At 27.8% G+C, this 12,984-nt stretch overlaps 1 protein-coding gene across 1 annotated transcript; it reads left to right on the forward strand.

The window, feature by feature from the left end:
- Nucleotides 1-9,615: 9,615 nt before the first annotated feature.
- LOC135925998 (large ribosomal subunit protein uL3-like) lies at nucleotides 9,616-11,554 on the forward strand. The gene is made up of 10 exons (XM_065461628.1): nucleotides 9,616-9,756; nucleotides 9,801-9,993; nucleotides 10,044-10,212; nucleotides 10,300-10,435; nucleotides 10,480-10,666; nucleotides 10,708-10,887; nucleotides 10,937-11,019; nucleotides 11,128-11,223; nucleotides 11,265-11,384; nucleotides 11,428-11,554. Exons 1-10 carry the CDS (start codon nucleotides 9,754-9,756, stop codon nucleotides 11,470-11,472), a joined length of 1,212 nt encoding a protein of 403 aa, XP_065317700.1. The 5' UTR covers nucleotides 9,616-9,753; the 3' UTR covers nucleotides 11,473-11,554.
- Nucleotides 11,555-12,984: the final 1,430 nt, after the last annotated feature.

Here is a 12,984-nt window from a genome sequence, read left to right on the forward strand (position 1 = left end):
TTTGAAGACATGGCCAGGCCTGATCAAAAACCAAGGCCCATGCAACTTTCATATTCTGATTGTATTTTTAAATGCATTGTGACTTTTTATATATTTTATTTCAGTTCTCAACTACCAAAATTATTATGGTCTTTGGCAGGTTTAAGAAAATTTTCCCAAGTGCGTGGACCTGGCTTGGGAATTTTTTTAATATTAGGCATAGGTGTAATATTTAACACAGAATATTTATATGGCCCTCAGGTAAAAGCTAATTAAATATTATTTTATTCAAAAAATAGTATTCACTCTTAGTCTAAATGGGTTGGCCTGGTGAGCTGGGTTAAGATAGAATAAAGAATTGATATGGTTTTTAGAGATTTACCTATCTCCAGGTTTGGGAAAAAATTTTGAAAATTACTATTAGTTGGACAGGCTTGAGAAAATTTTTTATAAAATTATTATGAGTTGGACTGGGCTTGGGAAATATTTTTTATAAATTATATTAGGCTGGGCTTGGGGAAAATTATGAGCTTGGACGTTTGATAATTTTTTTATTATTAACTATGGGTCAGACATTGGCCTAAAACAAATTATTTTGCAGGCCTGGGCTCGGCCTGATCAAAAAACCAAGGCCCTTGAAATAATTTTTATTGTATTTTTTAATACATTATGATTATTTAAATGTTTTATTTCAGTTCTCAACTACCAAAATTATTATGATCTTTCATTCAGCTTAGATGAATTTTTTAAAATTATTATGACTTTGTACTTTACCTGGGAATTTTTTTTTAATATTAAATATTAAATTTAACATATTGGTATTGTCAAGTAAAAGCTTTAAATTTATTCTTACTCAAACCATAGTATTTAGTCTTAGTTTTAATAGATTGAACCTGGCCTGAAGAGGGGAGGGGGTAAAAAGAATTAAATTGGATATAATTTTCAAATAACAGGTAACATCTAGCATAAATATAAGAAGAAAAGTCTCATTCCCCGTCATTTTTGACGGGCTATCTACTAGTAATATAATAAATGACAAAATATAAATTCAGAAAAATTATTCAGAGTTAGCAAATTTTTAAAAAGTATAATATATTAATATAAAACCCGGTAGAAGGCCCGCAAAAAATTTTTTTTAGTTGAGCCCCCTGTGATTGTAAAGGCTGGCGACGCCCCTGAAATAAATTAATAAAATTTAAAAAAATATAACCTTTTCTCGTAAGTTACAGGATGAGATTGTTATCATCTGGGGATTTTCGAAAATAAATCTTTAACTGAACGATATCCCCTTACCAAACTGATAAAATATTAACACCAATTAGAAGAGGAGCACATTTTACAACTCTCGACTTATTCACTACTATCAAATCGAATTAAAGGAAGACTCAAAGAGATACGTACGTGATAATCAACAAGATAAATGATTATATCGAAATAATCTGTTATTTTGAATTGCCTCAGTCTTAAAGGTTCATAGCTTTTGAAGGTTAATAAACTATCACAGGGCGTTACTCTAGTCCTGCCTTCTATCTGTGGAGTGTAGCCCAGGAATCACAAATAGCGCAGAATCAGAAATAGCCATGAATCACGGATAGTGGTATGTAACAAATGGTCATGGATCACAAAGCATGAGATATCAGTTTTATAAAAATGAAAAATATAATATAAGTATGGGACTTAGATAAATTAAAAAAATATATGAATGTATCATTATAATATAATTTGTGTATTTCCAATAGCTAAATTTAATGAGCAGGAACAATGATAAATATAAACTATACGAATATTTGATAAAAATTGTAAATCATGTCTATTTTTTTAATGAATTTTACAAAATAATTAAAATGATTAAAATAGAACAATATTCAGGGCGATCTATTAGAAAAACTTCAAAAAAGTAAGATCCTTAAAATTGTATATTAATTAAATCATAATTAAATAATAAAAATACCTAACGATATATAGTTTTTTTAGTAAATGTATAGAATAATCACCATGAAAGGGAATATTGTTCGGGTAGACGAATTGGTAAACATCAAAAAAAGGTAGGATACTTGTGAATAGATATAGAATCTTATTTATCGTACTACGTATCGTTTTTTTGGAATAGATTTATAATCTTATATAATTTTATTTAAATAATAAAAATAGTGTAATATGTAAAAAAAAGTTATTCATAATAATCAGCAAGGATAAAAGATTAAAATGTTCAGATAGGCAAAATGGCAAACTTTTAAAAATGTAGGATCATTAAAAATAAACATTGCTAGAGGTGACATATTGACGATTAAAAAAGTAAGATCATTAAAATTAAATATTAAATAATATATAAATAATAAAAATCGATTTAAATAATATTAATAGCGAACTACGTATAGTTAGTTCGTTATGTACATCGATAATGGCAGAATCATAAAGAGCTCCACCCTAAGAAAATAATGGCATTAGATATTGGCAAAAAATCTAAAAAAGATATAACTTAAAATATTTAGACAAGGGATTAAAAAAATGAATTCATAAATATATAAATCTTCCAGTATATTATTTTTTATAACAATTTTGTTTTTATATAATAATAATCAGAATCACTAACATTCAGGGGCGTAAATAGACTTTATATCTCAGGGGGCTAAAAAAATTTAAAATATTTTAAAAATTACCTTTTTTTAGATAACATTATCCAAAATTACCTTCCTTTTTTTAGTGGTATAAACAAATACTCAAAATTTTGAAAGGGTTCAGCAAATTTTTTGTGACGCTACTGCTAACCTTTTGTTGAACATGAAATTTTCTTTACTAGTATGTATGAACGGTTAAGACGTTTGTTAACTTGCCATTTTTCTCTTCACTTATCTTTAATAATAGGTTTATTATTTGATCAATATGAATGCCTAGAACATTAAAGAATTATAACCTTAATTATAATAATAATCTAAACTTACAAAAGAGTTAATGTCAGACGCGTAGCTTCTTATTAAATAAAAGCCTATTATTAAATATTAGCATATAATCTAAAAAGATGTGTAAAGTAAAGCATAAATAAAAAACGTTTTATCCATTGAAACATGCATAGTTAATTTTTTAGTTTACATGTATATGTAGATGCTATGCATATAATAATAATGAATGAATAACTCTATTTTGTCGAGATGTTCTTATTTATTATATCATTTAACTCATGGAAACATTTGCTTTAGATATCTGCAAAGCAAGATCTAAAGATATAACCAAAAATATCGGGAATTATTGTGAAAGCGAATTAAAATATGAATAAAACATAATATTCTGATGGATTTAAATATAGATGATTTTGCAAATACATATTTGCTTCAATCAAAAAGAACTTGTAATATTTAGATTTAAAAAATAATTACGTACGATGTAATGACGCAGTGAGGACATAACATATAATGATCTAATTGTCTAATAGATTAATAAATATTTGTTTCCACCAATAAATCTTTTGTAATATTTAGATTTAAAACATAAAAGTCACGATGACAGAGATAGTGGGAACAAAAGCGACACCGTTGTTTAAATTATTACACAGAATTAAATAATGTATGGGTAGTAAAGAAGAGGAATCGATAAAGTTGCTAAAAATACAACCACAAAATCTTCACCTGCCTTACATATAATAAAAAAAAATTTTGCAACATAGCCCGTTAAATAAACTTGAACCACAATATAATGGGAAGGAAGTAGATTGTGTATAAAATACAAAAAAGGTTGTAATACAATAAAATATTTTGGGGAGATTCATGTGGATTTCAGCTCTAATAAGTAAACATATAGGTTCCATGTCATATCTTGTAAAAGGAGAAAAATGATTATGGAGAAGATATTCAGATTAGATATCTGCAAATCACGGTCCGAACTGTACCAAGCCAAATGGGTCGATCCTAATATTTTTTAAAATTTTTGAACCGAGTGGGGTTTAAATTTTAAAATATGATATTACATTTTATCGAATAAATTGATATATTTTAAATTTCTTGCAGAAACAAGGCTTTAATATTTTTTATTTGAATATATTTAATTTTCAATTAGAAAAAATATTATGTTTATATTTAAATAAATTCCGACCGGGTGGACTAATATCTTTTATTTTTATTTAAGACCTAGCTTTCGGGACAAAGAAATAAAATTTTAGTTAGGGATAGGGCCAGAAAGGACAAATTGTTTTAAGAATTCCTAGGTATGATCAGGCTTCCGATGCAAATCACTAATTTAGATTATTTAAAAATCAAAGTCAATAACAACTTGGATACTTCAATTGAGATAACAAAACCTGCAGATTCGGTAAAGCAGAAATTAATTAAAAACCAATTATTATAGAAAACACAATTCAAAAATAAGTAGAGCTTAATGAACCATCTATGGTAACGACATCAGCAACATTAACATTCGCACAATCTTTGACTGACATGACACCAATTTCTTCTCGAATAAGAAAGTCCATAGAGAGGTATCAAACTGAAAGGGCATAAAAGCTGTGTTTAAAATTTGTTTTGTTTTTTAAATTAAAATTATTTGTATAAAATTAATCATTTATATTATTATTTATTTCTTACCTGTTATGTTCTATCCCCCCTTATTTCTTTTTTTTGTTTCTACTTGTTTCTTTTGTTTTCCCATCTTCCTTTATTTTGTTATGAAATTAATATATTATACCTTATTTTTATATTGCATTTGAAACTGGTTAGAACCAGTTAATGATTATATCGCGATTAAATAACAACTTTTTTTTCCCTTTTGTTTTTAAAATTATAAAGGTGGAAAACAAAACACCATTAATTCATGAATTATTTTTAGTGCGTTTTAAATTGAATTTCTTTTTTTTGTTGTAATTTCACTTATTCGAATAAACTTTGAAAATTACGTTGTCCAAGTGATTCCATGACTAAATCGATAAAACCCGGCCCCCTGGATCCAGTCATTGACCATCACGGACTGTATTATTCCCATTCAGACTGGGGGACCCATCGGTCTAAACACAGGACTGGCGCCCAACGTACATTCGATAATCTACCACCCGGAAGAACCAACAGATCATTACCATGAGCGTTTTATGCTTATCCACCGACATCAACCTGAGGCAAATTTATTATCCTTATTCTTATCATCATGCGGTCACAGCCTATATTCAAAATTAAAATTAGCCTTTGCACCAAGGCCTATGTTGGAAATGTCAATAGAGGACGTAAAAACGATTTTGGGAAACAATAATAACAACAAAGGTCTATCAATCAACAAGCTTCGTCAACGCATCCAGCAAGATGGCGAAACGATTACTGAATATGCGGAAGCTTTGATAGCTTTGGCCTCACAATGCGATCTAGGCCCCAGCTGGGATCTTTTCCTGTCCTCCCAATTCGGAACGGGGATACAATCCTCCGGAATAAGAGGTCACGTAATCACGTCCGATAATATAACGTTTAAAGGGAAGTTAAAAATTGCGCAAACCTGGGAAATGGCCGAAGCGCTTAACCAAATAAATGCGAGAACCACGCCTACAGCAACCAAATAAACATACCCACAAAGTATGCGCATGTACAAAACACCCCGCAAACTTTAGAGAATTACTATCAACCCCCTCGTCGGAATTTCCCACGGAATGATAACCCAACCTGTTACAATTGCGGGAACGTGGGGCATAATAGATACAATTGCCCAATGAAACAAACTTTCAACAATTATAACTCCTCTCAGTATACTCCTCGAAATATACCGACGACCCAACCCAACGTACCAGACGAAACGACTGCGTACAAACAGACTCAACAAATATCAAATAACCCACATGATCTCTTGGACCTACCACCCCGGGGTAGCCCAATTTAAAAGGGGAGGAGAATGCCGTATTTCCACAAAAACACCTATTTTTTTTTCCATTTTGATTATATATATATTGATTTTTTTTTTGTGTGGTCATCCATCTGTTACAAATCCCCCTTTTTTTTATATGTCCTCCACGTGTTTTCATAATTTAGTCGTAATTAAATCCGCTCTAAGCCAGCGGTGCGGCGAATGCCGTTTTATTTATTTTATTGACTTAAGGTAGGATTTACCTTCGTTATGAAATCCGCTCTAAATCAGCGGTGCGGCGAATGCCGTTTTATTTATTTTATTGACTTAAGGTAGGGTTTACCTTCGTTATTAAATCCGCTCTAAACCAGCGGAGCGGCGAATGCCGTTCATTTTATATGCCGTTTTATTTATTTTATTGACTTAAGGTAGGATCTACCTTCGTTATTAAATCCGCTCTGAACCAGCGGTGCGGCGAATGCCGTTTTATTTATTTATTGACTAAAGGTAGGGTTTACCTTCGTTATTAAATCCGCTCTGAACCAGCGGTGCGGCGAATGCCGTTTTATTTATTTTATTGATTTAAGGTAGGGTTTACCTTCGTTATTAAATCCGCTCTGAACCAGCGGTACGGCGAATGCCGTTTTATTTATTTTATTGACTTAAGGTAGGATCTATCTTCGTTATTAAATCCGCTCTAAACCAGCGGTGTGGCGAATGCCGTCTTTATTTTCGCAGGAATTAAGAATGAAATCAGCGCCGACGGCCGGGTAGCCGTATTTAAGAGGAGTGTTATGTTCTATCCCCCCTTATTTATTTTTTTTGTTTCTTTTGTTTTCCCATCTTCCTTTATTTTGTTATGAAATTAATATATTATATATTATACCTTATATTTATATTGCATTTGAAACTGGTTCTTACCAGTTTCATGAATGATTATATCGCGATTAAATAACAACTTTTTTTTTCCCTTTTGTTTTAAAAATTATAAAGGTGGAAAACAAAACACCATTAATTCATGAATTATTTTTCGTGCGTTTTAAATTGAATTTCTTTTTTTTGTTGTAATTTCACTTATTCGAATAAACTTTGAAAATTACGTTGTGTGATTCCATGACTAAATCGATAAAACCCGGCCCCCTGGATCCAGTCATTGACCATCCCGGACCCCCGATCACGGACTGTATTATTCCCATTCAGACTGGGGGACCCATTGGTCCTAACACAGCATTACCTCTTTGATTGATTAATTGTGAATTGCTTATTTTTAATAAAAACATATTGGGTAGTAACTGAAAAGTTAGTTACTGTTGCTAATTACGTAATTTTATATTTTATAGCTTGCGATGTGTTATTATTATAATTATTTGCCATAATTATTAATTGTCATTGATAATTTAATCAGTTATCACTATCATTAATAATTAATTACCCAGAGAACAAAATCGGATAAAATAAATGATTCCAGAAATAAATAAGAATAAGAAATTTTGCGATAACTGAGTGCTCGCCCATTTAATTTTATATTCATATTTTTTATATTTCGCGTTTTATATGTATGTCCAAGAATTATAGAAAATGCTGTTTATAAATGTTTCTCTAAATATTTATAATACTGCATTTATCTATGTTGTATATTATTTATAATACAATATTTTAAATGCATCAGTAAGCGTTTTGTTCCTATTCTAGTCTATATATAACCTGTTCCATAAGGTGTTTCTTGATCTTTTTAGATATAGTCTACATTACTTCCTTCTTTAAAAAATATCCAATGATAGAATTTTAACATGATCCTTTTTTAAAATTTGTTAAATATCTTCTTCTTATTATTTCCTGAGTCAATTTAATACAATAAGCCCTTATTTTTCTCTTATAGTTCCATTATCCCATCTGTTTGATTCAAACATTATATACAAGCTTTATCTCCTTCATTAATTTTTATATTTTGTAGTATAGGCATTAATGTTTGTTTTCATTATCCAGTAGTTTTAATAACTCTCAACAAAATTCTTGTGGTGGCTGTCGCATTGAATGCGTTTCGATAATTACATAAAATAAATGTTAAATATCGAATAATGTTACTTGTCCCCATGTTTCTTTTCATATTCCTTTTAAAAGTTATTTCTGCTTGACCATTAGATGATTTAAACATTATCATCATGATAAAGTTTAAATTTATAAGACAAGCATCTAGTGAATATTTGTTATTCCAAAATAACTTTTCTTTTCAATTTAATAATAATAATAAAAAAAATAGATCTTACAAAGTTAACGCATTTGTTAAGAGAAATAATTAAGTTGTTTAAATATAAGAATTATGAATTTTAAATAGTAAATTAATTTATAAATACGGAACACAAATCATAATTTAAATTAAAATTATAATTATAAATAATATTAATTAAATTTATATAATATTAAAAAAATTATGGGATAGGCAGGGAGTTGTTAAAATCAAAACGTATTAAATATAATTATTAAAATAAAATTAGAATAAAATAAATATAATATTACAAGGTTTATACATAGGCAAATATGGATATTCAAAATTAGTATTGCAAATGTATAATATTTAACTTATAATACTATTTAATGATCAAATATATAATTAAAAAATATTATTTAACAATATTTATAGTATAAATAATAATAATTAAAGTTTGTGAATTCTTCATATAAAAAGTATTTGCTTTGCTTTGGTGACCACTGATCTTCTCGACTTCTGCGCATCTTTATTCCCGTTTTGTTTTTGTCATTAATTTTTGCGCTCTTTTATCGCTTGAGATCGAAGTTCCTTTTTAGCGTCAACGTTATAATTGGGAGCTAAATAACATAATTATCCTATGCACTGGATATTTTTTTGATTATTATTACATTGAAAAAGAAATTGTAAAAAAATCATTCATTTGATTATTGTAAAAACTGATGTTTAATTTATGTTATAAGAGTAATTAATTATCTTTTTCATTATCTCTTTTAACGTAGGGGTAGGTAAAATTCCACTGCTGCCATTATAAGATTTTTCTCTATTATTTATTAATTTAATTATTTATAATTTTAAATAAAAAAGTTAAAATATAGAAAGTAGAAGTATATAAATAATATTCAAATAAGAGTAATATTAACATAAAAATAAAATAATAATATATTCTCAAAAATCTTAAAACAAAATTTATAAAATGAGTAATGGCAAATAAAGTGTAAATTTTAGAACTTCATAAAATTAAGTTTCAAATAATAATAATATAGCGGAAGAAAAAAAATATTAAGGCCACGCCAAACATTTGTAATATAAAAATTAGGAAAAAATAAAGTTTATGTATACCTAAAGAAATAGGTCATATGAAATAAAAAAAATAAAGTTTAGCTAATTAAAATAATTCATCAAATATTTATTTAAATAAAATATACTATCACATAATTGATATTAACAATATAAATTAATTTTTTTTACTATCCCCAGGAAATAAAACGAATAATATTTACGATATCTATTTCTCCCATATGCCTTTGCAATCAGACTATATAGAGGTTTGTTTCTCTATAATTAAATTTATAGATATGATGTATGGCATCTATATATTAGTGAAAATTCATAGTTCACGCTTCAACTCCTTTTAAGGGTGATGAAATTGCATTTCATACAATTTCTGGCATGATAATGAACGTATTATAATGTAGGATAATTTATCACTTTAATTTATAATTATATAAATTCTTATTTACAATTATTATATTGCTAAATGTTATAAATATAGTTTTTAAAATTATATGCATGTAATAATTAATTTACTGATATTAAGTTTATAATTTATATGCCTTCATTTTTGATCTAAGCTATTTTATTATATTTTATTATTCTAGAAACTTAAGATTTAAACACTTTAAATTTAATAAATTGCTATCTATAAACCCGATTTAACATAGATAGATATTTAACTTCCGTCACATTTATTTTTTGATATGGTAAAATTAATTTTCATAGGTTAAATACTAATTTGATTTTTTAGTCCCATAGAAAATTCTCAGCGCCAAGACATGGTCATATGGGTTTTGTACCCAAGAAAAGAAGTATACGACATCGTGGTAAAGTAAAGGCATTTCCAAAAGATGATCCATCTAAGCCAATACATTTAACATCATTTATTGGGTTCAAAGCTGGTATGTCTCATATTGTCAGAGAAGTGGATAAACCTGGATCAAGTTAATCTATAATATTATACCTATGTTATATTTATCTTAAAATAATTTAGAGGTGAATAAAAAGGAAGTCGTCGAGGCAGTTACCATAATTGAAGCTCCTCCTATGGCTATATTTGGTATTGTAGGCTACATTAATACACCCAAAGGTTTACGTAAGTTCAAGTCGATATTTGCAGAGCATTTGAGTGAAGATTGTAAACGCAGATTTTACAAAAACTGGTATAGTTATAATTTATTATATATTACATTTTATCATAAGTCGTCTCCGCTTATTTGATATAATGAGACTATAATTATTAATTATAGGTTTAAATGTAAAAAGAAAGCCTTTTCGAAATATTCTTTAAAATGGCAAGATGAAATTGGAAAGAAAGAAATAGATCAGGATTTGGATAAAATGAAAAAATATTGTTCTACTATACGTATATTAGCACACACACAAGTTTTTGTTTATCATTCAATAAATATATTACCACAATCTTATAGATGAAATTATTGCATAAAGGTCAGAAAAAAGCCCATATATTAGAAATTCAAGTTAATGGAGGAACTGTTCCTGAAAAGGTAGAATGGGCAAAGGAGCATTTAGAAAAACAAATTCCTGTGCAATCAATATTCTCTCAAGATGAAATGATTGATGTTATTGGTGTGACGAGAGGAAGAGGATTTAAAGGTTATTAAATATTTAAGTATTTATGCATAGATAAAATATAGGTGTAACATCAAGATGGCACACAAAAAAATTGCCTAGAAAAACTCATAAAGGTTTAAGGAAAGTAGCTTGTATAGGGTCATGGCATCCAAGTAGAGTTCAATTTACTGTTGCTAGAGCTGGACAAAAGGGGTATCATCATAGAACAGAAATAAACAAAAAAATATTTAGGATTGGGCAAGGTAATATATCTATCAAATATTTACCTATAAATAATATATGAAAAATTAGGCATTCACAAAAAAGATGGCAAAATTATTAAAAATAATGCATCAACTGAGTATGATATAACAGAAAAGTCCATTACACCTATGGTAATATATTTTATGTGATGAATAGATATATGATTATCATGAAATTTAGGCACTGCCTTCCTTCTGATTATTTATATTTAGAATTATAATATAAAATTTTTATTATAGGGTGGTTTTCCTCACTACGGTGAAGTCAATAATGACTATATAATGCTAAAAGGATGTGTTATGGGTGCCAAAAAAAGAGTTATTACTCTAAGAAAAGTATAATTATAAATTTAACTGTAACTAATAATTTGTTATAGTCATTATTAACACAAACTAAACGTGCAGCCCTTGAGAAAATTACCCTTAAGTTTATTGATACATCTTCTAAATTTGGCCATGGAAGATTCCAAACCCATCAAGATAAAGCCTTATTTATGGTTTATTTAAATAAAATATAGAAATGTCATTGAATTTTTTTAGGGGCCATTGAAAAAAGATGTACTGAAAGAAGAAAAGATTAATTAATGAATTTTTGATTATGTTATGTAATTAATAATCATTAAAAATTTAATAAAATAATTGTTTCTTGGAAATTTAATTTATGCTATTTTTATGTTTTCCATTTTTTCAAAGCCAAATTTTTACTATTTTAACAACTTTTTTAACATCACTGCTTATGAAAAGGATTTTTCAGTTAATTTATTGTCAAAATTTCCATGTCTTATAAAGGATAAATTATTTACCTTAAAAATTGACTTGGTATAAATTAAATTAATATGCATTAGAGGTCTGTAAATAACAAAATTTTCAGGTAGCCTGACCTGATGGGAATTTAGTTTCTTGCCAGTCCAAATTTTTATCCACCCTGCTGGTTTCAATTTTTTTACTAAGTTTGCTTGGCCCACTTTTAATATATTTATTTATAAAATACAAATCCTAAACTGAAGTAAATTAAAAAGATATACTTTATGGATTGTCATTTCTATGAAACTTAAAAATTTTTCAGATATACAATTTTTTTTATCTATCCTTCCCCAAATGGATTATCAAAGACACATATTTTTTATCAGATTATTATTTTTTTATTAAAAATAAATTATTTAAATAATAATTTTTTAGTATAAATATGAAAAGTAATTTATTTGATTATTCAAAGAATCAAATGATAATGCACTATTTGATATGTATTCATTTTTGAATGATCTTCATAGTGGGTTTGACTCTTATCTAGTGTTAAATAGTTTATCAAGTCATACTTGCCTTAATTCTATTCGAAGCTCGATAGCTAATTTTTATGACCTAAAGGATTGAATTGTCAACTTAAGCCAAATTATAGTTTTTAAAGGTTAAAAGTATACATCAAAATATAATGTGCACAATTTCTGAGCCTCACAGAAAAAACTTTAACATTGAATTACTGCATAGGTGTTTTTATCCAAAAAATTCAAAATATTATGTCTAATGCTGTCAACCCTCGTTAAATAAATGGTTTGGATTATGTTTCAAAAATTCCTGAACCAGATCTGTGGTCCAGATGGCGTATAATTATCTAGGATGCATAATACTTCGTTGGGGGTGGATATTTTTTTAGTAATCCATTAAGTGTTAATATTTTACTAATTTACCATTTTTTTAAAAATTGAAAATAACATTTTCTATATCATCACAATAAGCTAAAACACGATTCTATATTTATTTTAAATTTAGGTCTTTAATAGATGTCACGTAGGAGCGCATAGTTTAGTTTAAATTTAAAAAAAAAAATTATTATAATTTTCTAAATCTCCTTAAGCGCTAAACATGATTATATTTTTAACTCAAGAACCTTTTTAATAGGAGTCGCAAATGGATGCTTAGTTTGGTCAAAATATATGTGGTTTTTCAAAAGATCACTAAGTTATAAAAAATTTAATATTAACATTTTCTGAATCCTTTATTTTAATGAGCTAAATATGATTGTTTATTTAAAAATAGCGCATTTATCGAGAGCACGTTAGGAGTCGCATGAGCGCGCGTATTTCATGAAAGTATTTTTTT

This window comes from Gordionus sp. m RMFG-2023, chromosome 3, assembly GCF_954871325.1.
Source record: "Gordionus sp. m RMFG-2023 chromosome 3, tfGorSpeb1-WG-v2, whole genome shotgun sequence".
Lineage (NCBI taxonomy): Eukaryota > Metazoa > Nematomorpha > Gordioida > Chordodea > Parachordodidae > Gordionus > Gordionus sp. m RMFG-2023.

What these genes read in the sequence shown, in the direction of transcription:
- LOC135925998 (XM_065461628.1), top strand. An exon ending in CGCAGATTTTACAAAAACTG is followed by an intron (nt 10,213 to 10,299) that starts GTATAGTTATAA and finishes TATTAATTATAG; the next exon opens with GTTTAAATGTAAAAAGAAAG. An exon ending in GTATATTAGCACACACACAA is followed by an intron (nt 10,436 to 10,479) that starts GTTTTTGTTTAT and finishes ACAATCTTATAG; the next exon opens with ATGAAATTATTGCATAAAGG.